This window comes from Clarias gariepinus, chromosome 14 (genome assembly GCF_024256425.1).
Source record: "Clarias gariepinus isolate MV-2021 ecotype Netherlands chromosome 14, CGAR_prim_01v2, whole genome shotgun sequence".
NCBI classification, from domain to species: Eukaryota; Metazoa; Chordata; class Actinopteri; order Siluriformes; family Clariidae; genus Clarias; species Clarias gariepinus.
The window spans coordinates 5,721,573-5,748,409 of NC_071113.1; the positions used below are offsets into that span (position 1 = coordinate 5,721,573).

Here is a 26,837-nt window from a genome sequence, read left to right on the forward strand (position 1 = left end):
AAACGTTCATGAAGTCCTCACTATTGCATGATGTTGTTGTGGAGATTTCTGCAGTGGTCTTATTTCTGGTTAATTTGGCTATTAAATATTTGGGTATTAAATAAAAATCTAGGATTTTTAGGGTAAATATTGCCAGGAGCTGTGTCACTGATTACCAACAGTCTTAACTTTCACTGTATGCTACAAGATCTGGAGGTCACAGCGTGATGGTCACTGACAGCAGCAGCAAAGCTGAACTGAGCTTCAACTCTATTCCTGGACTGCTCTCCAAAACCAAAAGTAAGGTAGGCTTTAACTAAACTGCCATGCAAGAGAAAGTCATTGAGGGTTAGTGAGGGCAATCTGTGTGTGCCAAACGTGTGTGTGTGTGTGTGTGTGGTGTGTGTGGGAGAGAGAGAGAGAGAGAAAGAGAGAGAGAGAGAGAGAGAGAGCTGCCTGTGTTTGAGCAATAGGAGGAGGAGCGAGGGTGTACACCAAGAAGAAACAGAACATGCCCTGACTCAGGTTTCAGAGTGAAAAAAGGGAGAAAAGAAAAGAGACTGGACGAGGCGCCTTTCTGTGGCAACGCTGAACTTTTTTATGGAGCCAGTCAGACTGGAGAATGAAGATCTGTGCAGGGTTAACAGTTTTCCTGACTAGCATTTTCTTCAGAGGTAAGTAAATTCTGATAAATAAAAAAATATATACACTTGTGCTAGAGTTTGTAATGAATTTAATGTTTTAATAGCATTAAATGGGCCACTAAATGTTAAATGGGCCCCTACTGAATTAACTAAATATTCTGTGTTTTAGTTTGGTCCTCTAGATCTGTCTGAAGCTGTTTAATTTAAACCTCACTGAAACTCATGAGACTTTAAATATGAACTTTTTTTTAAATACTTCTAAGTTGGCACTGCAGAACTTATTCATATAAACTTTGCAAAAACATGAACAGCTCCGCAGAAAGACTTTCCTGAAGCAGAAAGTGACTCTCTTGCTGTTGACTTTATTGTGGCTTGTGACTCCTCCCTAACCAGAATACTGTATTTACCACACTGTAACACACACGCTCAAGCCAAATTCATACTGGTGTAGGTGTATGTAACCATAATACCTGTTGCTATTAATGGAATCAGAGCATTAGGGCATTTTCAGGATCCTGTGTTTACTTCTTTGACTTAAAAAAAGAAAGTGCCCAGAGTCTGCGGAAAAATTTAAAATAGTTTTTAAATAGAAAAGCCAGATGTCTGAGCACAAAACAGTAGGCAGCCATGACAGGGTGAATGAAACTATTACTTATTTATAATGTTCATGTATGTCTGATGTCCAAGACAAAAAAAAATTTTATATGATCCACCAGTTTGTGTTCATATTTGATATTTTAGAGCATTAAAATGATTTTTCTAGGACAGGAAAGTCCTAGAAAATGATGATGAATGCTGGAGTAAAAAAAAAACAAAAAAAAAACGGATGCTTGGTCGTTGTTTTTTTTTTCTTGTTGTTATTTTTTTTTTTTTTTTGCATTATTCAGTTAATATTGTTATAAACTACAGTATATCCACTGAAATGTTGAGATTTTTTAAAAGGTTATCAAAGTAAATGTGATTTATGGTGTTAATATCAAATACTGGCATATGGTCTGAAAAGTATATAAAAAAGTATTTATTTTTGTTACTGTAATTGTCAAAAATAAATGTATTATATACTCATGAACAATGAACATTTAGCTCTCCTGGGAATAAAATATTTTCTTACATTGAATACCCAACCACACACACACACACACATCATTTCAATTTACAGGCATTTTTTCATTTTCTACTTGTTTCCTCCACTTTAATTTAGCTATTTTCTAACCTAGCTAAACTTTTCCATATCTCCAGATGTTTGCACAGCCATTAATGCCACAGTCACTCCATCTCCGTTCCTGGTGGCTGTTGAGGGTGAAAACGCCACTCTTTCATGTCAGGTGAACCAGCAGCACAAATCAGACACGGCTCTTGCGCTACGCTGGATTTTCCATCCCGCGTCTGGAGGAGACGAGCAGCTCCTTGCCAAAGTGAACACGAGGAAGGCCAAATTCTATGGAAACTACAGCAAGAGTTTCCCCACTCCTAAGATCAAGTTAATAGTAGTGAAGCAGGGCAAGATCTACAACCTCTTGATCATCAACATTACTAGATATGACAGAGGCTTGTACAGCTGCAAAGTGCAGGAGTTTAAGAAGCATCAGGAAAGATGGAAATCGTCAGCCAACTTCACAACAGCTACGGAACTTAAAGGTAAGAGTCTGGAGTTAGTTTTAATTATTTTGCATACACTTTTTGACCAAACTGACTTACAAGTGAGAATGCCCTGATCCTGAAGGTGACAAAGGACCTGCTCAAGAACCTGGCAAGTCTTATAGTTTGAATTTGATGCTTGTTCAGTCAATTTGAAATGAACCTTAGTGTGTTTTAACCCATAGTGTAGTTTTTTTAAAAAGCAAAACAATCACAGTCTGGTATGTTGCTCATGCTGGGACAAGATGATCTCCAAAGGTGAGATGAGGATCTACCCAGCAGTCAGAGTGTCTACAGTAAACGGTGGCAATGGCAGCGGTGGCTAAGAGGGGCACAGAGGTGGCTTAGGGAAGGGGAAAATGGCTCAGACGTTAAGGCACAGAGTTACTGATCAGAAGGTCAATGGTTTGACCCCAGCTCTGCTAGGTTTTTTGGCCCTTGAGCAAGGCCCTTAACCCTATCTGCTCCTGGGGAGCTGTGTCATGGCTGACTCTGATTGACTATGATTTGACCCCAGTTACACTGGGATATGTGACGAAAGAATTTTAATGTGCAGTAATGTATATTTCACAAATAAAACCTTAACTTAATGAGATTGTCTCAATCTGCTTTGATGAAAAATATAATCTTCAATGAAAAAGTGAATTGACCCAATTGTATATATCGGGTATTTGTAGATATGAGACACTAAATGGTTTGGGTTCTTAATCCTTTAGTGATTTTTGTGATTGCTATACACTTTGGACACCCTTTCTAATTCCATGGTCTTTCCTGATTTTTACTTCTTTCTACATTGGTCTTGGTCTTGTTTCTTGGGATGGTCTTTATGAGAGCCAGTTTCAAGTGAAGGAATGTTTCCACTATATATAAACAAAATATATAGTTTAGACTGTCTGAGAGAGAGGCATAAGGCTTTTAAGTCTAAGTTTCCCTATATTCAATTCAAAAACTTGGAAGCCACAAAAACAGTGAAATCTGCCTATATGTGTACTGTATTAAAGGCACAGCATGAAAAGGTGCTGTGAATGTTATAGACTAAACATGCGCCAAAAAACTACTTGTTTTACTCTCGTTAACAATGTTTAAGAAGACTGAACGAACAATGGTGCAATGGTGTACCATACGTCCATGACCTTACATACATAACTGGGTTGGATGTTTGTAATTAAAGAGTCAAATAAAAAAGTGATCTGATCCTGAGTGAGCTGAAGTAGTGTCAAGAAGTTGTAAGAAGTTTGGTGAGGATTTTTTTTTTTTTTTTTTTTTTTTCATGTGTGTGTGTGAGTTTGCTGTGGTATAGAGGATGTGGTTGGGATTTAAGTACATAGTAGCAGAGAGGGTGTAGGAAAGCCCAATAATGTTAGTGGGCAGGGTAACAACACGAGGGGGCGTTCTGTGGAAGAAACCCAGGAAGCAAAGTTAGACCCATCAAAGTTAGACCCTGAATCATCTACACAATATCTATTTTTGAGGTCTACATTTTTGGTTGTACAAGCAAAAAACACCAAGAGCATTTGTGGGCTGGATAACAACACATTGTTGAGAAGGGTTTTAGTGGAAGAATTACCCTAAATTTGTACCTCTAGTACTTTATCCTGTATACGGGGTCATCAGGGGCCTGGAGCCCAGGAAGGGATGCCAATCCATCACACAAAGACATGCTTATACACACACAACTGGCAATTTGGGATTGCCAGTTAGCCTAACCTCCATGTCTTTGTACTGTGGGAGGAAACCAGAGTTGAAATGCGGGAATCAAACCTGGATCCTGGAGGCCTTAAGGCAAAATGCAGAATCAGTGGACAGACTAATAGATCCATCAGCAGTCCACACTACAGAACACTGCTGTATACGTCATACATGACAGAACCAAACGACTACAGAAATCTCCTGAGTTTATTATACAGTAGTTGCCTGTTGTTGATGCAGGATATTGAAGCTTCCTCCTTACTGGTAGAAAACCGCTACTGTATGTACAGATGTACATTTAGTTTCCTCCACCATGCCCATGAATGCAAGGCTTTTTTGCTTAAAACTGAATCTTGAACAATATTTGTAAATAGTAAGGACACCTGAACAGTACTAATAGTGATGGAGGTGGTTGTGTTTTTGGCCAATCCCAGGAATATTTGTGCACAATAAATTGACAGTCATCTTTGCAGAGTATAAATCAAATACTCCCGCTTATGGTGCAGGTTATACTTCAGACAGATACCTAAGTACTGAAAAAGTTGATAAAATTCTGTCCAGCCATCAATGTATGACGTTCCCACAGTCTGATGCATGCACAGAACGCTGTGAAAACTTTTGTTTTTTAATCTGGCACATAACTTCTCATAACTTCACTTCTACTTAACATCTTGATTTAATTCCTGGCATACAGTAGGTTAAACTTCAGTCAAAAACCTGAGTACTGCAAAAGATTCCTTAAATTCTGTCCAGCCAGTTTTGTGTGATGCTGTGACAAAATTTGGCTAAACTGAAAAACTAAATATTTTTTATATCATTAAAAGAGTGAGTACAGACAAAACCTTGCTTTTAGTTATATACAGTAGAAGATGAACATGAAGTATATGCGTAAACATAACAAAATATGTTTTCAAATAGGTTTTAAATTTTTACAAAAACATTTTTTTAAATTTGTTTTGTTGTAATTTTCTATTTAGAAATTAAATTTGGTTGGATTAAAGATATTTTCAATTGTCGAAATGCAATTTTGCAGTGCAGTGCTATACTGTAATATGTAAAAAAATTTTGGTAAGACACAGGTGGTAACCCTTACTTTAACTATCTACTGTATTTGAGTAGCACTGTCTTTGTGTCCCCGATACACTGCAGTGAAACAACGCAGTGCACATAACCTGGAGAATAAAGTGATCATCTAACATCTAAATAGTGAAAATCTAAACTTATTTAAATCCTAAAGAGGGAAAGGGTTGCTCTGATGTACACACACCCACACACACACACACACACATAGACAGAGTGCTGCTGACACTAGACTGTGGGGTGAATGTACAGTAGGCACTTTCCCTGATACTGCATGATACTGCACTGATCTCAGGGATTAATAGACACAAATGCAGTGTAGACAATAAAACCTCCTCTGTTCACCATAATTAATTAATAAAACACAGAATTGAGTTTGAAAAATAACAGAAACAAATCAAACACAATTAAATAGCTGCTATCTGGCTATGACTAGCAAAATGCGATACTAATTCCATAATGAATATACACTTAATCATTATTCAGTTACTAACTTATTTATTTAAATTATAATGCATTACTGAATAATATTTTACATCTAAATGTACATCTAAAAAAAAAAAATCTAAAACCACCTTACACATTACTCATTTGCCCTTTTATTGATTATATTAGACTTCCTCTTTTTTGATTGGCCAGACTGTCAATATTACTGACTGTGTACTGTTACAGCGGTGTCAGTGCAGCCGTGATTTTACAGAACCTCAGGAATATCATATGTGACCCATTACATTAAATCACATATTAAGTCACATTTTTGTTGATTCGACTTCCGGTGTGTATATTTTCAGGTTCCTGGGTCGATTAGTAGATTTAAATGTCAGGTTTATAACTATATCATGTTTGCTGCTGAGATATGGCCAATCTCCCTCATGAACAGTTAAACATCATTCTGTCAATAAATGTATGTGCAAGATTGTGTACAGTACCACAGTGCAATATACTGTATAATACCACAGATTTCAGATATTTACATAATTTATTTAAAAGTATCTTAAACCCTACCCCATTAGATGTCAACCCCCTTTTTTTTGTGTCGTGCTGTTTTGTCTTGTCATTAGTTTTTTGTTCTGGAAGCTTGGTCACTAAAACAAATCCCTTGTACGTACAAGCGTACTTGGCAATAAAACTCCTTCTGATTCTGATTCTAAGTTTTTATACAAGAGAGGATCTGAATTTAAATGAGGATATAGTAAAGACAAAGGTAAGCCTCAGCCTCAGGAGGTGCCTGCAACATTAAAAATTGGTTTTATAAAGAAAAAAGTCTATCACAGTCTACCCAGCTTAAAAAGTTTTCACTGAAGAGCTTTAATCCTTAAAACTCAAGTGGCACAGATATCCACCGGCAATACCGCGTTGAGCTATAATGATTTTAAAAATAAAATGCTACTATGGAAGCCTTTACATTGTGTGTTAATGGCAAAGCTTTAGATTTCAAACTGTATATTTGGGTTTTTGATGATGTCTTAAAAATGTAGAACTCTCAAAAGAAGCATATTATTATTATTATTATTATTATTATTATTATTATTATTATTATTATTATTATTATTATTTTGGTCATAGAGACAACCAAAAAAAACAACAATTAAACATGTGATTATTTTTATCTGTGCTATTTATTTGCCTATAGGACCATTTTTTTTGTTGCCTGTTTTGTGCTGAAAATCATGTCATTCTACTGTACTGTATACTAAACAATCCTAAGCCCTATATATGTTTATATGTTATATTTATATGTTTTTAAAAACACCAAAAAATAATGGCTAAAATGCTTTGAGCTTTAAGAGCTACATTAATGTTTGGATTAAAACTTTTTTAATTCTGTTAAAGGATGAGGAAGATACGTGTTTTTTTTTTTTTTTACTTTTAAAAATGGTGATACTTTAAAAAATTTTTTATAAATTTGACTTGTTGCACTCTGAGTATTGACGAACCTACTGTATGTGATTAAATAACTGACTTGATATGATGGATCACAAATTATAAAAAATACTTAAGATGATTTATGTAAACTACAAATACTTTAGGTGTTTTCTTAAAAATCTATGAATGTAAATTTTAGTTGTTCTTTCTCATGTAGTTTTGTATTGAATTATGCACCAATTATCCATTAAAAGACAGATTCATACTGTCTGTTTACCGAAGCTCTGAATTACATATTTTTTTGCACTTACAACTACAAAGTGGGCCAGAGCCCATGGATGTTTCCATGTTTATCAGTTGCTGTCAGTTAACTGTGATGAATGATGTATATACTGTATTTCTTCCCAGTGACCGACAATGACTCAACAAGCAAATACATACATATTTTAAATCATCTTGAAGCAAATGCCAGCACAGCATGACTTATTTAAAGTGTTTATTAAACAGTGATACTGTACTGTTTCATGGACATTTTCTTTGACTTTTCCCAGTCCGATGTCACAAATTACAACCTTTATTTGAATGCAGCATTATTCTCCTTTAAAAAAAAAAAAAATGATGCAGCTGCATTTACTGATGCGCTTTGAGAGAGACTCTGTCTTACAGAGTGACTTTTGGCATCTCCTTTTTGTTTCCAGACTTCATACTGAATGAATGCTGTGGTAGACCGTTTAGTATCTTGGTCTCATTTCATGCAAATATGTGCTGTGTGACTGAAGAGAAAGAGTCTCTATTCATTTTCCCATTCTGTCACGCATAAATTAAAACCCAAAATAAGTGTATTATTAAGCAGGCCATGAATAGTGACATACATAACAAAAAATGTACCATGGCTTATGATCTCCGTTTTAAGAGAAAGTGCACTGCTCTTTTACATAGTCATTGCTGCATTCAATAATATATCCCTCATACATTATTTAAAAACAAATGACATAAAACGCAACATTAGATGCTGATTTGATACAGTGGGAATAGTGTCAATAGAGGTTATGGGAAGACAGGATGAATTTAATGTGTTTAAAAAGAATTTTAAATTGTATAATGTTGGATTTCAGGCAAATGAGGTCCGAACAAAATGCTACAGTTGGATGTTTGCACACTAATTGGCTTAATTGAATATTGATTGTCAAAGTAAACATGAAATTATTAAGGATACTTTTATAATAATATCAAATATTAAAGTGAAGTATTAATTAACTCATTAATAATAATAATAATAAATGATTAATAATCATAATAATAATAATAATAATAATAATAATAATAATAATTATTATTATTATTATTATTATTTATTAATAGTAGTAAATAAATAATGAAGTTATTTCTGAAGTGCATTCTACTTGTTATTTTTATTTCTTTTTTTTTGTAAACTGGTTAATCAGCTTATATTATTACTCACTCACACACTCACCTTCTATACCGCTTTATCCTATATTCAGGGTCGCGGGGGTATGAAGCCTATTCCAGGAGGCTTAGTGGACAAGGCAGGGTACACCCTGGACAGGGTGCCAATCCACCGCAGGGCATATTTTATTACTGTTTAGGTTTATTCTAGTATTAATTATGTAAGGAATAAAACACTCAATCAATCACAATATTAATGGAAAATAATTAAATCGAGGATTTGGCCCAATGCACAGCAATGTTACCTCCCAAAAAGGAGAACATATCCCAGAATATCCCAAATTATTTTTTTTCTCTTATAATAACAATAGTTTAAGAAATATTTAGCAACAAAATGTCATACGATTTATTAAGTTGTAATTCAGTTACATTTATTGTTATGAAATGTCCATGGTTTATATAATAACTTTCTGCTATAAACACAAAAAAAATCTGATTTTATCCCATAAATTATAATGCGAATCATGTATAGCATAGCATTCACTATGCCAATTTCTGCTATAATATTAATATCAGCTATAATATTAAAACACAAAAGCCCAATATTGTAAAAGTCCCTCTTGAGAGCATGGACCTAACAAGACCTCTGTTGGTGAGCTGTGGTGTTTGGTGCATTCTATCAGTGCTTTATCAGATTTGGAGGCCAGATCAACAACCTTGAACTCTTTCTTGGGAAGCACCGTCTGCAGCAGGCTGTGATGCAGAGTGCTCTGGTACCTTTCTATCAATTCAGTGCTGCATTGGCTTTTCTATGGGGTTGGACTGGATGGGACACCCTTTGGTCCCTGCATGCATGGGTGAGCCTTGGGTTCCCATGATCCTGTAACCAGTTTACTGGTATATAATTGCTAATCAATGTTATTCAATTCACCTGGCAGTGGTGTCAGTCTGGTGTTGAAGAAGTAGAAGAAGTGTACTGCTGTTATATACAGTATTTTTGTATTTATTTGGTATGAGCTGTTTAACACCGCTAGTACTATTGGTAGCAATGTTTACTAAAATTGTAACATTGCTGCCATTATTGTATATTTTATAACAAAGGGTTCAAACCACTAATAATTCAAACAAATCTAAAGCACATTTTAGAACATGATTTATGCTTGTATTATTGTACATTCTATAGAATTGATTCAACAGCGGGGTCATTGCTAAATGGTAAACAGCACATGAGACTGAACTGGCCATACATCAAAGTTTCAGCTTTCTCCCCATTGATGGTGTCAAGCCATCAATGGGGCAGGCTAACCTTGTTATCAGCTGCTGACAGGGCTTAGGAGTATTTCGGAGTCTTCCAGTGGGAGTCGACCATGACAAGCTGCTCGGCCAAGAACGAACGCATCCATAGGAAGGGATAGCCTTCACACGGGCATCTTAGGCACAGGAGCCTGTAATTAACTTAACCACGAGTGCCATGCAATTACCAGGTCTATGGAGCCGCAGTGATGAGTGTACATTTCTCCCTGTTCTTTCTGCAGTGCACTTCCTTCCATCAACCAATGCCAAGGATGGGCTTTGGAGCCTGTTTGAAGGTAAGCCACAGGATTTATTCTTACCCATCCTGTCCTGGACAAAAATAGTGCAGCGCTCCAAATAATATAACACCCATTGAGGTGGACGAAGTTTCTCTTTTGAAACCTGAGAATGTAAATTTTACTCTTTCTCCCCACAGTACTCTAGTTTCAATGCTATGTGAAACTCTTGTGGTCATTGAAAAGTCTCAAGCTACGGTTCATGTTCAAGTTCACTGTGTGTGTGTTTCAGATGTATATCTATGTGCGGTGCTGATTTGCTGTGTTGGGCTTCTGTGCATGTGTATGTTTACCGTGGCTGTAGGCTGCCAGTATGTGCGAAAGAAGAGGCATTTAAAAGGTACAAGCTATTTTTTATTTACAATGTGTATAAATATAAGATGGGATAAAATGGAGAGACAAGAAAAGTCTGAAGTTTGGAAAGTTCAGTTTGAAGTTTTAGGTTTTAGTAAAGTTTAACCTTTTATTCACTTTTTTTAGCTGTACAATCATGGGATTTTAAAACTGCACCTGTGCTTTGTGTTAATACGGTTTACTTTTCCTGAACAGGTTAGCCATAAATACATTAGAACTCTAGTCAATTGGGATATAATGGAAATTAAAATATAAAATCATTTTGACAGTCCATGAAAGTCCTACCATAACTACTCTTACTATAGCTCCTATACCGATACTAGTGAAATAATGATGATATATACATATACAGTACATAAGAAGCCTTTGACTGAATAATTACTGCAGGGATTAATACATTTCAGCTGGCAACACATCTTTAAAGCCCATTGCAGTAAGAAGTTTCTCTTTTCTTAAGTAACCATGTCAGAAGATATATCGTCTCGGGTTACTTTGCTGTAACCCTGTTCCCTGAAAAGGCGGGAACGAGATGCTGCGTGAAAACGCTATGGGAACATCTTGTCATGTTGCCGGTTGTGAAGCATGTGTGTACCAAACACGCCAAATTTTTGGCTTTTATAACCTCGGTCAGGTGACGTCATGTGATAGGACGCACCTGCAGGTTATAAATAGGAGTGAACCGGAAACATTCCTCAGATTGATTTGTCTGAACGGACGTCCGGTCACATAGGCAGTGCGGCATTGGGACGCAGCATCTCGTTCCCGCCTTTTCAGGGAACAGGGTTACAGCAAAGTAACCCGAGACGTTCCCTTTCAAAGGCTACACTCGATGCTGCGTGAAAACGCTATGGGAACGAGAGTGCCAACGCCGCCGCACTGCGAGTGTCTGGACTCCAAGGTTGTGTAGCGTGTGCGCACAAGGCCGAGAAGGTCTCAGAACTATGTCTGGGTAGCTGACTCGAGGACCCGTGAGCCCGGAGTAGCATGAACATCCAAGCTATAAATGTAATTAATGTGTGCGGAGAGGACAACCCTCCGTGTCACACACTTGCTGCAGGGGAATACCTCTTGCTAGTGCAATAGATGAGGTGATCCCCCTGGTTGAATGAGCCCTGATTCCTAGAGGCGAAGTGAGCCCACGCGCCTCATAGGAGAGGGCAATAAGCCCAGTGTAGTGGGGGCCACCCCCCGTTGCGGCCCCAGACCATGTAAAAGCTGCTTTGACTTACGCCACTAGCTGATGCGGTGGACGTAAATCTAAAGAGCACGTACTGGACAAAGTAAGTGAAGTCTTGCTGCAAGGGAATACCTCTTGCTAGTGCAATTGATGAGGCGATTCCCCTGGTTGAATGAACCCTGATTCCTAGAGGCGAAGTGAGCCCACGCGCCTCATAGGAGAGGGCAATAGCATCTCTCACGCCGCTTGCGGCTTCAAAACATGTAAAAGCTGCTCTGACTTACGCCACTGGCTAATGCGGTGGACATAAATCTGAAGAGCACGTACTGGGCACAGTAAGTGAAGTCTCTCCTGCTCCGAAGCTGTAAAGGCGGAGGACAGATGGCTTCAAAACAATAGGATACATATTGGCAAATGTGTGCGGAGAGGACCAACCCTCCGTATTACAGACTTGCTGCAAAGGAATACCTCTTGCTAGTGCAATTAATGAGGCGATTCCCCTGGTTGAATGAACCCTGATTCCTAGAGGCGAAGTGAACCCACGCGCCTCATAGGAGAGGGCAATAGCATCTCTACGTAGCTTGCGGCTTCAAAACATGTAAAAACTGCTCTGACTTACGCCACTGGCTAATGCGGTGGACGTAAATCTGAAGAGCACGTACTGGACACAGTAAGTGAAGTCTCTCCTGCTCCGAAGCTGTAAAGGCGGAGGACAGAAGGCTTCAAAACAATAGGATGCATATTGGCAAATGTGTGCGGAGAGGACCAACTCTCCGCATCACAGACTTGCTGCAAAGGAATACCTCTTGCTAGTGCAATTGATGAGGCGATTCCCGTGGTTGAATGAACCCTGATTCCTAGAGGCGAAGTGAACCCACGCGCCTCATAGGAGAGGGCAATAGCATCTCTCACGCAGCTTGCGGCTTCAAACATGTAAAAGCTGCTCTGACTTACGCCACTGGCTAATGCGGTGGATGTAAATCTGAAGAGCATGTACTGGACACAGTAAGTGATGTCTCTCCTGCTCCGAAGCTGTAAAGGCGGAGGACAGAAGGCTTAAAAACAATAGGATGCATGTTGGCAAATGTGTGTGGAGAGGACCAACCCTCCGTGTCACATACTTGCTGCAAGGGAATACCTCTTGCTAATGCAATTGATGAGGCGATTCCCCTGGTTGAATGAGCCCTGATTCCTAGAGGCGAAGTGAGCCCACGCGCCTCATAGGAGAGGGCAATAGTTGTCCGATCCTCTTAGAGAGGTAACACCACTTAAAATAGTCTTAATTACGCTGGCTGGAAGACCAGCTTGACTTAGAGTCAGAGAGTAGTAAAGGGGACATTTGCTGATCTTGCGAGGCAAAGAGGTCCACCTACGCTACATGAAATTTTCCAAGAATGTAAATCGCCCTGAGGGACAGGAATCTGGTGCGCTAGCTATTTAGCGGCGCGAGCACAGTCCGCCCTGGCGATTAATATACGAGACTGCCATAGTGTTGTCCACCCGCACTAGGACATGGTAGTCTCAACTGCTGGAGGAAGTGCTTTAGGGCCTGAAATAGAGCCATGATTTTGAGGCAATTGAGTGCCGCGCAAAAAGATGGCCTCTCCAGCTCCCTTGGGCTGGACGGTCATTTAAGACTGCACCCCAGCCCATGAGGGAAGCGTCTGTCGTTAGCATCTGCGACGACAAGACGAACTTAGAGTGGGACCCAGAGTCAGAAACCGGGGTCTGAACCACATAGGAAGGGTACGAAGCACCTGGCGCGTAGCCCTTATTGGGGATTGGCCCTAGAGTAAAATCCCCTGGTTCTTAGCCACAACTAAAATGCTCTCATGTGCAGAAGGTCCAAAGGTGTCACCGTGGATACAGCTGCCATGAGAGCTAAGATCTCTAAAAGTGATGGTCACTTTCTGGTCTAGCTTGATTTCCTTGATGGTGTTGAGAATGGATTCGACACGAGCGGGAGACAGCTGTGCCCGCTTACGCTCAAATTCCATGTGACACCCAAAAATGTTGTCCTCTAAACAGGAAAGAGCATGCTTTCATGGCATTGGATCTCAATCCTAGGAAACAAAGATTAGCTAGAACGACATGCTGATGTCGAAGCGCTAGCTACTGAGACTGGGCCGGCCAGTCATGTAATTCAATACGGATGCTCTGGAGTCGTAAGAGCCAGAAATACATCCATGTATTTTGTGTATGTGCGGGTGAAAAAGCTAGACCAAATGGAAGGACCCGATACTGGTAAGCTTCGCCCCCGAAAGCGAACCTCAGGAACCTCCTGTGTTATGGCAATATTTCCATTGATTTATTTTTAGATAGCGGTAAAGCCCGCAAAATCTAAAAAATTGGACGCAGCCCCCCCCCGTTCCTCTTGCACTTTCCGGTTTCATGGAAGTGGAGACCACGCCATTGAAACGCGGAGGGTGATGTGAGAACTGAATCCTGTAGTTTCTCTGTACAGTGCTTAGTGCCCAAGGAGATATACTTGGCAGTAGCTTTCACGCTGCCAGTTTCTCAGAAAGGGGCAAAGCTCAGCGGCTTGGTTAAACGGGGGGGGGGGGGGGGGGGATGTTAGATGTTCGGCATCCTGAAACACGGCAGGAAAAACCCGAAGAACTAACATTTTATTGGAGACTGGAGTTGCCCGAAACACCAGTGGTGGCGGAGCAAGAACACCAACCTCCTGGGGGTGCCAGGGAGAACACTTTATTCTTTAAAAGGAATTCTGCGTGCCTCTCCCCATTGGGGGGCCACCCCCCACGGTCCTGGGCACATGAACCTCAGGGCTTCTTTGTGAAGACAATATAGTCTGACCTCTTTTGAGGCGGATTGCGTGACGCACCCCAATCTTGCGACGGGGTGCCCAGCTCAAAAACACTCTCCTTGTGTGTTTCATGCCTCGCAACAGTCAGACCCGGTCGAGACTGGGTGGCCGACAGTCCCGACTCTTGAGCAAGGCGGGGAAGGAATTTCCCGAAGGCTTGTTATACAAACTTCGCCTCATGAACCTAGTGGCGACCGAGTTAACGACATCGCCAAGTAGGCCGGGAGGCGAGATGGGGCATCGAGGAGGAATACACGATCCTTCTCCTTAATGCCCCTGAGATTCAACCACGAGTGCCTCTCCGCGGAGACCATAGCAGCCATAAAACGGCCGATAGCACGAGCCGTCTGCTTTGTTGCACGAAGAGACAAGTCTGTGGCCCGGCGTAAATCCAATACGCCTTACCTTGCAGAGCCCCGCCAGTACTCAAGTCTCTCAGCAGGTCAGCCTGGTAGGCGTGCAAAACCGCCATGGTGTGCAATGCGCCAACCTGACCTGCTGCCTGAAAAGCTTTTCCCTCCAGGGAAGATAAAAAGTCTACACAACTTGAAAGGAAATAATAGCTTTTCAGGAAGGATGATGTCCCAGAAGAGAGATAGCCTGGAAGCGTCTCTTCTATCTGGGTGTCATCATATAACTCCGCGTTTCTACCTCAATTATATTTAAATAAATAAATAAGTTGATGGCAGGAAAACACGGGATGAATACAGCTTACTCCATGAAAGGGTTAACTTATATGGAGATTGCTAAGAAAAGGGGAGGGAGCGTCGTTGAGGCTCCGCCCCCGGCCACCCGACAGAACCTGCCGTCTATGTTTTTTTTTTTTTATTATTATTTTTAAGTGCTTAGAGCCTATTACCATCTCCGCGGAAGCAAGAGAGGATGTTTATCCTTGCCCATTCACAAAAAGCGCGGCGCGCGCTTGCGAGCGGACAGAGGGATTTCCCGATCCGATGAGAACGCGAAAGAAAGGAGTTTTAAATCCGTCTCTCACTGCTCTGCCGGATGCACGAGTTTAAGCTCCAGGAATGCGCGGCGGCTCGAAGATTCTCAAGGAATGCGAGGCGCGCGCGTAGCACTTAATCGAAGCAGTAAAGTGTAGAGATCGCCCTCCGATATGGTTTATACACACGGAGGGACATCTCGTTTAAACTCTGCCATTATCGGTGAGTTAAACACTTATTTTTGCTGGTTAGACACAACACGCTCACAACTAGACAAGGTGAAGACAAGAATCTGAGGAATGTTTCCGGTTCACTCCTATTTATAACCTGCAGGTGCGTCCTATCAGATGACGTCACCTGACCGAGGTTATAAAAGCCAAAAATTTGGCGTGTTTGGTACACACATGCTTCACAACCGGCAACATGACAAGATGTTCCCATAGCGTTTTCACGCAGCATCGAGTGTAGCCTTTGAAAGGGAACTAATGACTGTATAAAAGACGACACTGTTTTACAAAACGTTCAAAAAACGTGCAAATTATTTTTTTAAAACGTGCAAATTATTGGCCTGCAACAAGCAAAAACTAAGGAGATTGCTGAAATTACTGGAATTGGCTTAAGCACTTTCCATCACATAATTAAAACCTGGAAGAATAGTGCAGGAACATCATCATTGTGTAGGAAATGTGGACTGGAGTGCATTTAGAAGCTTGCTGAAATTATATCATAAAAACTGACTGTATGAATCACATTTGTTGTGGGGTTGGGGATGAATAGGAAACACCTTGTTGGTGGGACCTATTTAAAAAATCCAACACTTCAATTTGGTAGAAGATTGGTCTTTGGAGCCATGAAAAAGGTCATGTGGTCCGATAAGTTCTCCAGAGCGATAGGCACATCAGGATAAAAAGGGAACAACATGAAACAATGCATCCAACTTAGAAAGTGCCCACTGTAAAAGACTGTGGATGTTGTTTCAGTTGGTCAGCAAAGTTATAAAATAAAGTCAGATAACCAGAATCTACTGAATGACCAGGTCATCACATCTATGGAGTTTTTCGTCCCTGATGACAGGCATATTACAGGATTACAGTGTCAAGGATGATTGAGCTCGACTTGTGTAAGAGAGGTTCTGGGAGCATAAGGAATCATTTTCACACATGACTAGACAAATACACAGTCCCACATTGAAAGGTTCTGGGAGGTGCTGAAGAAGACTTTATGGAGTGGTTTATGGAGTGACTGTTATCAATCAAAAGCAGCATTCATTTTGCAGTTAGTGCTCGCATCTCAGAACCCCACTCAAACTCAAACTCAAACGAATTGGTTATAGATAACCTGAAAATATGACCTTCTTAAAAATGTAAGCCTACTCCATTTGTTCTTGCCTGAATATAAATGCAGAACAATCTGACCATGAGAAGTACACCAGGTGATACTTAAGTTTTCTTTGATTTATCAAACCCAGGACTAGTAGATTGTCAATTATTATAATTTTGTTTTGTTTTTTGCACCTCGCTTGACAGAAAGCAGGCGGGCAAAAATGTACAAACTGCTCATGTTTTGTTCTACTATTGATCCTTTGTGATTTGATGTAATAAGAATGTAGATGCCAGGGAAACAGGTTTTTAAACCATTTCATATTCATACTACTTCCATACTGTTATTTTGCAAACTTCTGGCTGTATTTATTATTATTATTATTATTATTATTATTATTATTATTATTGTTGTTGTTGTTGTTGTTGTTGTTATTATTGTTGTTATTATTATTTTTGTTGTTGTTGTTATTGTTGGTGTTGTTGTTATTATTATTATTGTTGTTGTTATTATTATTATTATTGTTGTTATTATTATTATTGTTATTATTATTATTATTATTATTATTATTATTATTGTTGTTGTTGTTGTTGTTGTTGTTATTATTAACTTTATTTGGGTTCTATTTGTTCAGAAAATTATCATTTGGTGAAGAGTCCACAAAACAGGTGAGTTTGTTTAACAGAAGAAATTAATGTGTTAGTTGAAGATCATGAAGCATAATCATTAATGTGATTCTTGTCTCTGCTCAGTTCTGGAGAAACAGTCACTAGTGTGGTTAGCCTATCTCCAGCTCTTCCCAAGAAGCAAAAGAATTACAAGACAAAGAAAAAAATCGAACAGGTGGAAACACCTCCAGAGATCCCAGCTAAAGGTAAACATAGCACTTCTGTCTCTTAATTTATTGTGTAAAGTCTTTTATTTTTGACATCCTTATCCTTTTAACTTACTCATTACCAATACTTTATTTCCCAGCACCCATTGCTGACCGACTGAGAAAGCCAAAACTTTTAAAACCTCAACCAAGAAAGATTGTTTTGGTAAGTTGACTGAAAATAGCTAACCCTTATTCACTTTTTACTCGCAATGGAAGGCAAGTTTCTTTAAAAAAAAAAAAAAAAACCCAATTAACCATGATTATTAGTATATAAATAATCACAACACTACTAACTTACTGAAATCTCAAAACAAAGGGTTTTGATAAAATGTCCATAACAATGGCAATCAAAAGATGAAACTAATTTGCTAATTTTAATGCATTATTATTTCTACCAGTTCCATCAGTGAAATTGTATAAAGTTATGGCTAAGTACCATGTTATCGGTGCCTAACAACTAACATACTGTATTAACGCATGTTAACATCTAACAATAAACATCATGTAACTATTTACGCAGTCAAGCTGTCTGTATGTAGACTTTACAAACTTATCTCCAGTAACAGGTCCTTGTAATAGGCAAAAAGGTTTTCCATCACAGCAAAGTCTTCAGAAAAGAGGATGTTGTAGCTCTAAATGTGTCCTCTCGAGGCGTTGGCTAGCTAAGCATTCAGCCGGTTCAGCCATGCTTCCAAGTTACCATGGCAACTAGCGACTGCCTGTGGTTAGGACAAAAGCTGCATTTGCCATATTAATTAATGCACAAGGCTGGTGAGAAAAATATTGATTAATAGATTGTATCTTGTTTTTGTTGTAAGCAATAACAAGAGTTATCAGCCTCAGACATCACCAACGAACAAAAAGCACCTCAGATTAGAGCCATTATGAAGGATTTACAGAGCAGAAGTAACAGACACAATATTGACTGTCCAAAGGAGATCATTGCAGATTTTGGACGCCTTCAGCATGGCTTTACAGTGTAGAAAGAAAACAACCATGGAGTTAGAAAGTCATCTAAAACTTTTGAGCGGTAGTGATATATATCGAACAACCATTTCTAGGGTTTACAAAGAATGGTGTGAAAAGGAAAAAACATCCAGTATGCGGCAGTCCTGTGGGCGAAAATGCCTTGTTGATGCTAGAGGTCAGAGGAGAATGGGCCGACTGATTCAAGCAGATGGAAGAGCAACTTTGACTGAAATAGTCACTCGTTACAACTGAGGTATGCAGCAAAGCATTTGTGAAGCCACAACACGCACAACCTTGAGGCTGATGGGCTACAACAGCAGAAGACCCCACTGGGTACCACTCATCTCCACTACAAATAGGAAAAAGAGGCTACAATTTGCACTAGCTCACCAAAATTGGACAGTTGAAGACTGGAAAAATGTTGCCTGGTCTGATGAGTCTCGATTTTCTGCTGAGACATTCAAATGGTAGAGTCAGAATTTGGCGTAAACAGAATGAGAACATGGATCCATCATGCCTTGTTACCACTGTGCAGGCTGGTGGTGGTTGTGGTGTAATGGTGTGGGGGATGTTTTCTTGGCACACTTTAGGCCCCTCAGTGCCAATTGGGCATCGTTTAAATGCCACGGGCTACCTGAGCACTGTTTCTGACCACGTCCATCCCTTTATGACCACCATGTACCCATCCTCTGATGGCTACTTTCAGCAGGATAATACACCATGTCACAAAGCTCGAATCATTTCAAATTGGTTTCTTGAACATGACAATGAGTTCACTGTAATAAAATGGCCCCCACAGTCACCAGATCTTAACCCAATAGAGCATCTTTGGGATGTGGTGGAACGGGAGCTTCGTGCCCTGGATGTGCATCCCACAAATCTCCATCAACTGCAAGATGCTATCCTATCAACATGGGCCAACATTTCTAAAGAATGCTTTCAGCACCTTGTTGAATCAATGCCACGTAGAATTAAGGCAGCTCTGAAGGTGAAAGGGGGTCAAACACCGTATTAGTATGGTGTTCCTAATAATCCTTTAGGTAAGAGTATACAGTATATATATATATATATATATATATATATATATATATATATATATATATATATATATATATATATATATACAGATAGATAGATAGATAGATAGATAGATAGATAGATAGATCTTTTATTAATTTAATTGCTGTGGTGAAGAGCCTTCTGTTTTGGGAGAATAAGGTAGTGATACTTCAACTCCCTGTGGTGTTTAATTCCTAACATATTGAATATGACCAATATATTGTACCTGGTTTATAGTTATTGGTTTGTTGATGACATCAGGATTTCTCTGATCTTACAGCCGAAGATTGCAGAGGAGAGCCTAACTTACGCAGAACTCGAACTGGTTAAACCTCTTCCAGATGCCAAAGCTTCAAAGACAGGAACTGTGTATGCCCAAATCCTTTTCGAGGACAAAATGGTGTAGGATGAAATTGCTTTGCGTTACTATTGATTATTTATAATACTTGTTACCAGATTTGTTTCATACAATGTTGAATTATATTTCTTTTTTCACATTTTTGAATTATTTCTATTATTTCTTGAAAGACTCAAGCACTCTGCATTTAGACTGCTACCCAAGATATCCAGCAGACTGATGAAAGATAGTGGTAAAGAACATTCCACTGTGTTTTGTCCGACACATCTCATAGCTGTACTGTATAAACAACCATTTTTAGCCATTGACTGCCCTGTAACTACTCTTGTTATCAGACGCCCCTTTCATCTGTGTGCCAAGATCAAATCCCTGCTCTGGCTATGCACAAATTAGTAAGACAAGGTAGACTTTGATTGCTAGTTGGAGCTGAAGAACCAGACGTAAGCGCAAAATACAAAAAAATAAAAAAGTTTGCTTTAATCACTGTTGGCTAGTGTATGTTTAGTGCATGCTAAGCTAATGTACGAGCAAAATACTGACTAAAATTAAAATGCTGATGACTTTCATATCTGTATCCACCAGTGTTTAGGGACCAGTATCAAAATCGCCTTACATGCCATTGAACATACTGTAGCGTTTTTCACCGCCACGAAGGGATTAGGAGAGACGAGTGAGCTTCCTTGCTGCCCAATGCAAATGGCTGGGAGTATTTTATTCAGCATAGCACATAAACGGCACATTCACAAGTCACACAATCACAAGACACACTTCTAACTCACACACACACACCCTGGCCGAAGCCACTAATCCAACCACCTTTCCTCGACAGGGTGAACACCTAACAACCCCTCCCGCAAAGCATGATGGTTACTAGTCCCAAAACCCCGCCCACGCCACAATACATTTACATTATGTAATATATATATGAAATATGTGTATAACCTGTATATACACTTAGAAGACAGTTTCTTTCATGCTAAATAGAAGGAGCTTGCAAGCTTAAAAATCAAAACATGTGCAGTTGTAACCAATGACAATACAAAACAGGACACTCTCGATTAAAAAGGGTGTTTTTTTGTGGCACTTTGGGGACACCCTTATCATTTTTACTTGAAATGTGCAAATAGTATACCTTCAACTGGAATGTAATGGCCTTTTAAAGTAATGTATTAAAGGTTCCATATTTTACTGTGTTTTTAAAAAGTTAAGTCTTACAGGTCTCCCCAACAGAGCTAAGCAAAAAGCCTTAGCTCCTTATATGAGGTCACGTTAGGGGCAAGTTCTAACTGTTTTTTTTTCCTATCCCTGTCAAAATAAAGGTCCACATTTGAGAATCACCCTGACAAAAAAGAAAGGTACTATTTAGTACCCATATTTTCTGTGAGTGAGTACTGTAACATAGTGTTACAATACAAATTCAAGATTTTGCACAAACATGTACAGTATAACTAGACATTAAATGTGACTGTAAATGACATGTGAAACTTTTGGGATTGACAGATGGGAAGCACTGTTACTGAGTACTTTAACTAGAACTCATCTGCATATTTAGTTTTTCCATGATTTATTATTGAATATGTTTTATTAGTCTATTGGCCTCCACTCTGGAACGACTTCATGCTCCAAACAAACAGAACCCAACATGGAAACTCTCATGAGATGCCGTTAACCCTTTTCATTTAGAAACGAGTACTGACATAGCAAATCTTTTGTCTGGGAAACTTATTTAACTGTGAAAATGAAAAAAACTTCTCCAAACCACACCGAGCGTAATAAAAGACCACTATGTGCACCACTAATAAGTACCAGCTGTAAATTCAGCACAACAAGGCCATCCTCAGCTCACACTAACAGAACGCGTCGTGCCGATCTCTCTCTCACCAGCCTTACACTTACAGGAGAATTTCACAAAATTTTCAAAGAATATGAGATTGTAAATAATGCAAATTGTATAAACTTGTTGACATGGTACCCAGATTAACTTGATTAATGTATATTTTATATGTGTTTGGTATGTATTGTTTCTTATTTGTATTTTTTTTTTTTATGAAAAATGGCTCACTTTTTTAAAGTGAGAAAGATGACTATGGTTGATTTATTGCCAAATGACAACAAATACAGAAAATTGTATCAATTTATTGAATGCAGTTGTATTTATTAAGCATTTCACAATATAAGAACATCCATCCATCAATCCATCCATTGTACTCCTTATCATGTGGGTCACGGGTACATAAAGCTTATCCTAGAGAATTCGAGGCAGGGGGCACGAAATGGAGTGCCAACCCACTGCAAGCACACATGGGGAAACTTGGAAAAACCCACCAATCGCTAGGGGGGAGGGGCTGCAAACTCCACACAAACAGATCGGCAGCAAAATCCTAAACCCCAACCTTGGAGGTGCCAGATGACAGGATTAGCTACTGTCATACTCATTATAAATTCATGATAAAGAAATATAACACATTAACAATTAACACAAGTTAACTCCGTTTACACTAATGCAGCTGTAGAACCACAAAAAGTTCATGAAGAGATAAACAATAAAGGTAAAGTCCATCATGTATACTCATGAATTTTCACCTTAAGGACTGAATTCCTAATTTTTGCCATCTGTCTAAAGTTGTGCACATGTCTAGGAGCCGTTCATTACTTGTTCCATCAGTGGAAAGTGACTTTACACATTTTTTGTGAGTTTTATTTGCATTTTTTGCGAGGTTTGGTGAAGACATAGCACCATGGGTCCCAAGTGTGTTTGCAAGGACGGTAGCAAGAAAAAAACGGAGCCACTTTCAGTCTGGTTTTTTAATCAGCCGGTGCCAAGACGGATTACAAATTAAGGTTAAGTGAGGTTTAATATCTGTTTATTTAATATTTTACTTCATTTACATGTCTTGATATTTAAATGTTTCGATTGTTTTTATATGCAAAAATAGGACTGTGGTGTTGGAAATTGATAATTTTGCAAAAATAAAGATGATCTGCATTTACATTATTACTTATAATAAAGAAAGTGCTGTTGACATGACTCCACCTCATGACTGAAAATCTTCACAGATATTATTTCCTATAGGAAAATGTTGAATGGCTGAAATTCGTAATTCCACTGTGTAAGTCCCAAAATGAGTTCCTAAGAAGTTATGTGTGTTTCAAATGTGGTTGTCATCCTTAAACGTTATTTCCATTGGATTTTGTTCAACCATGAAATTACAGCTGAAATCTGGTTGTAGACACCTGTGCCAATTTAATAACAACATTAAATGTAACTAGATACAGTTGTTTAAAAATGCACGATGTAATATTCATTAATAAATGTAAAACATGTAAGCATTGGTAAATCATTGTGGCATAAGAGGAATAAAAAAAAATCAATATACTGTATGCTGTTTTAGAGAAATGAATCCTCTTCAGGGTGGTAATGGCCTCGAGACCACCCTGATGTGGATTATGTTTCTTTACCAGCAAATGCTGTTGTGTTTTATTCCTTACAATATGAATCATACATTCCATAATAGTATCTTCCAAGATGGTGACATCAGTGTATGAAAGACAGCATGGCACCGTGATGCATGGTGGTGGTAAATCCGTCCACAGAAAGGAAAAACACACACACGCGCTCGCACACACACACACACACATGAATTTTTAGAGTAAACACCAAAAGTAGAATAATGTGTCACGATTGAGTTATTTAAAAATTCCCAAAATAAAACCTTTCAATTTTGACACCAGTAACAGTAATAAAGTAAACAAAGCAGGTGGAGGATGGTTCTGTCTCACTGCATAATTAGAGGGTGTTACAGAGAGAAAGCATGAAACATAAAATCCACATCCTTTTGCTGTCTAAATAAATTCACCCTAACCTCTAAAGCTGCCAGCTTTTAACCAAAATGTCTCAAAGACAAATTTAGTTTTCTACAAACCTGATTTTTTTAAGTTTGAAAAAATATGGGAATTATGGAAGTCATAATAAGCAGCTCAGGAATCGAGGACGACATGCATCTACTGTAGACTGTTCTCTATACTGAACACTTAAAGTGGGTGGTGAGATGAACTTCTTCTAGATGTCTGTACAGCCGTGATGGTTCTTGGTTAGTAACCTAGTAACCCAGTGTAAGGATCTGTCCAATGATGGAAACTTTAAAGCACTTTTGTAAGTCACTCTGCATAAGACCGTCTGTCAAATACCTTAATGTTAATCTAAAGAAAGTGAAAACATTATTTGGTGTGACCCCCCATTGTCTAAAAAACCAAACCTGTTGTCAAATCTTCTAGGTACATTTACACTTATAGTTTTTGATTGGCAAATCGGCAGTTAGATGTTCCAAGCATCTTGGATTACTAACCACAGAGCTTCTGTGGAAAAAGGCAGCCCCAAGTCTTTCTGTCTTTTTAAGTTATCCCAGACAGACTTGATGATGTAGAGATCAGGCTCTGTGAGGGACAAACCATCACTTACAGGACTCCTTGTTCTTCTTTACACAGCAGAAGGTTCTTAATTACTATGGCCGTATGTTTGGGGTCGTAGTCTTGCTGCAGAATCAATTTAAATTGTTTTGCCATTTTTTCCTGCACCCCAGTTCCTATGTACTGGTATGGTCTGGCTTTTGGGCTACAATTCTTCCATGAAGACCATTTCTGGCCAGACTTCTCCAGGCAGATGATGGATGTACCTGGGTCCCAATGGTTTCCACCAGTTCTTTGTTGATAGCACTTATGGACATCTTATGATGTCAAAGGAAATAAGCGTGATGTGTCTTTCATTTGCTGCATTACATTTCCTTGGCCGACCACTTTGTCTACGGTCCTCAACATTGCCTGTTAATTTGTGCTTTTTCAAAATAACTAGAAGAGCACATCTTAAAACCCAAGTCTGCTTTGAAACCATTGCCTGGGAGAGACCTTGATGATGCGGTATATAACATCCTTGTGTCTTCTACAACGTCACCTTAGCAGCAGAGTTTGGCTGTTCCTTACAAGTTTTAAGCCGACTACACAGATGTTTTTCTTTCTGTTTTCTGAATTTGATAATTATTAGAACCTGCTTGGTATAATTGTTAATCATACACTTGATTCTGTCCTACAAAATCTTTAATTTTGCATTTTTTAAATCTAATTTTTTAATCATTCTTACAGCATTTCTTTACACCTGCCTAAATGTTTTTTTTACAGTATATTTTTCACATTCACAGCTGTGGACAAAAAAAACAAAATACGGATCTTTGCTTATGTTATGATTAATTCTCATAAAATTGCACATATTTTTCTGTTTAAATAAAAAAAACTGAATCAGCTGAACACATGAATAAATAAGTACATATCCATAATATTAATGTGTATCAGTACAGTTAACATAAACTGAGTATCGATTCATGAAATGGAATAAGCCTTTGTTTTTATTTGCATAAAAACAGTCATGGTAAATATTTATTAGGATAAGCAAACTGACAAAATTATGTCAGTTTCATAGGCTCAAAGAACATCCCATATCCCAACATTGTCAATGTTTTCCATATGAGTTGATCTGACCGGAGGAGATGAGAGATGGAACATGAAAACCGAGACAATGTAATTGATTCCTCAGTGACAGAAAGAAGAAACCAGATTGTCCAAATCCACTGACATGCAAACCTGAGAGCGAGACTGAGGGAGAAATGAGAAGAGATTCAGTTCACCTTTCATAGATAAGCAACTACACTGAACAATGTACACAGAGTTGTCATACTTAGACACACACACACACACACACACACACACACACACACACACACACACACACACACACATTGTTCCACACATTATTCCACTTATTATTCCACTTATGTCAACTTAATTTATTAATTAATGACTCCTGCTATAACAGTTATACCAGTCGTTTCTTCATTTATTATTTCTTTTTCTTAAATATGATTTTTTTTAAATGCAGCTTATGATGAGAAAAAGGAAAGCTAGCTTAAAGTCTTCGCTCGTGAAGACTCAACTGTGTCTGAAAACCTAATGTTGCACCTCTACTGTACATAGTGCTAACACTGGAGACTCCTTGCAAAAAATAATAAATTACCATCTCATATATCAAAAATAAAATTAATAACCTATATTATTAATTTATATCGTAAATGAATATCAAGATTCATTTTTAAACATGTTTATAAAGTTCACCAGGGCACTCTACGGTACTGTATGTGGACTAAACAGTGGATACTTCTTAATAGTTTAAATATGAAATGCATTTATTCTTCTAAATTATTTTTCTTTTTTTTATTGTTTTCTATTACCAACAAGATTACATTGTGTATTTTCACGAATTTGTAAATGTGTATATACTGTGCCTCAAAATCGATAGAAATTGCATTGACCTGGAATCTGAGCATGGACTGATACCCGATACCAGCACTGGGACCGAGATATACCCTTAGATGTGAAGATGTGGATTTCACAGAAATACTTCTAATATGATGCACATGCTGTATAATAATCATAAGAAGAAGAAGAAGAAGAAGAAAGTATGTAACAATTTATACATTTTAACAGTGGTTATGAATGTACTGTACAAGCAAAGATATTTATTTCATTGTCAAAAATATGCTTAATCATCCCAGCCAAGGACAAAAAACTTTGGAGGGGGGGGGGGGCATTTGTTTTCTTTTCTCACTGAAATAATTATTTTGCAGAATAAAAAAACAATGTTAAATGACATTAAATTAGTAATGAGTTAATAACTAGAAATGATTAAAGTAGGAGAAACCCTCTGATGTTCCTATATGTCATTATTCCAGCGAAGTTTCAGGCCCTAAAAGCTCCAACAAGCCTGAGGACAATAAAACAAGCTTCTTTCAGGTTGCCTGGTTACTAAAGGAAACACGGCCAGCTTAAATTCTGCCACAGCACTGATCTGGATGTCTTGGAAAAAGAGAAGCAGCTAATAGTTTTTATTTTCAGGGTAGTTTGACTAAAACGTGAATAATTTATATGAAGGAACACTCAAGATTAGAGGAAGAGCTTTACAGAGGACACGGCAACTTCTCTGAGCTGGAGACGTGAAGCTGTCTAAAATAAAATC

The 26,837-nt window shown here is 38.5% G+C and overlaps 1 protein-coding gene across 2 annotated transcripts; it reads left to right on the forward strand.

Annotated features, from left to right (window-relative positions):
- Window positions 1–500: 500 nt before the first annotated feature.
- Window positions 501–20,399, forward strand: vstm4b (V-set and transmembrane domain containing 4b). Of its 2 annotated transcripts, XM_053510931.1 has the most exons (9): window positions 501–653; window positions 1,863–2,261; window positions 9,839–9,892; window positions 10,125–10,232; window positions 17,149–17,182; window positions 17,267–17,388; window positions 17,490–17,554; window positions 19,700–19,821; window positions 19,948–20,399. In XM_053510931.1, exons 1-9 carry the CDS (start codon window positions 602–604, stop codon window positions 20,168–20,170), a joined length of 1,179 nt encoding a protein of 392 aa, XP_053366906.1. In that variant the 5' UTR covers window positions 501–601; the 3' UTR covers window positions 20,171–20,399. The 2 variants fall into 2 exon arrangements, with proteins under 2 accessions (XP_053366906.1, XP_053366907.1); XM_053510932.1 differs by having other exon boundaries at window positions 502–653; window positions 19,700–20,041.
- Window positions 20,400–26,837: the final 6,438 nt, after the last annotated feature.

Excerpts from the sequence above, each read along its gene's own strand:
- vstm4b (XM_053510931.1), top strand. The coding sequence starts at position 602 with ATGAAGATCTGTGCAGGGTTAACAGTTTTCCTGACTAGCATTTTCTTC. Across the intron at positions 9,893-10,124 it reads GCTTTGGAGCCTGTTTGAAG|ATGTATATCTATGTGCGGTG; the intron begins GTAAGCCACAGG and ends TGTGTGTTTCAG. Across the intron at positions 17,183-17,266 it reads GTGAAGAGTCCACAAAACAG|TTCTGGAGAAACAGTCACTA; the intron begins GTGAGTTTGTTT and ends GTCTCTGCTCAG.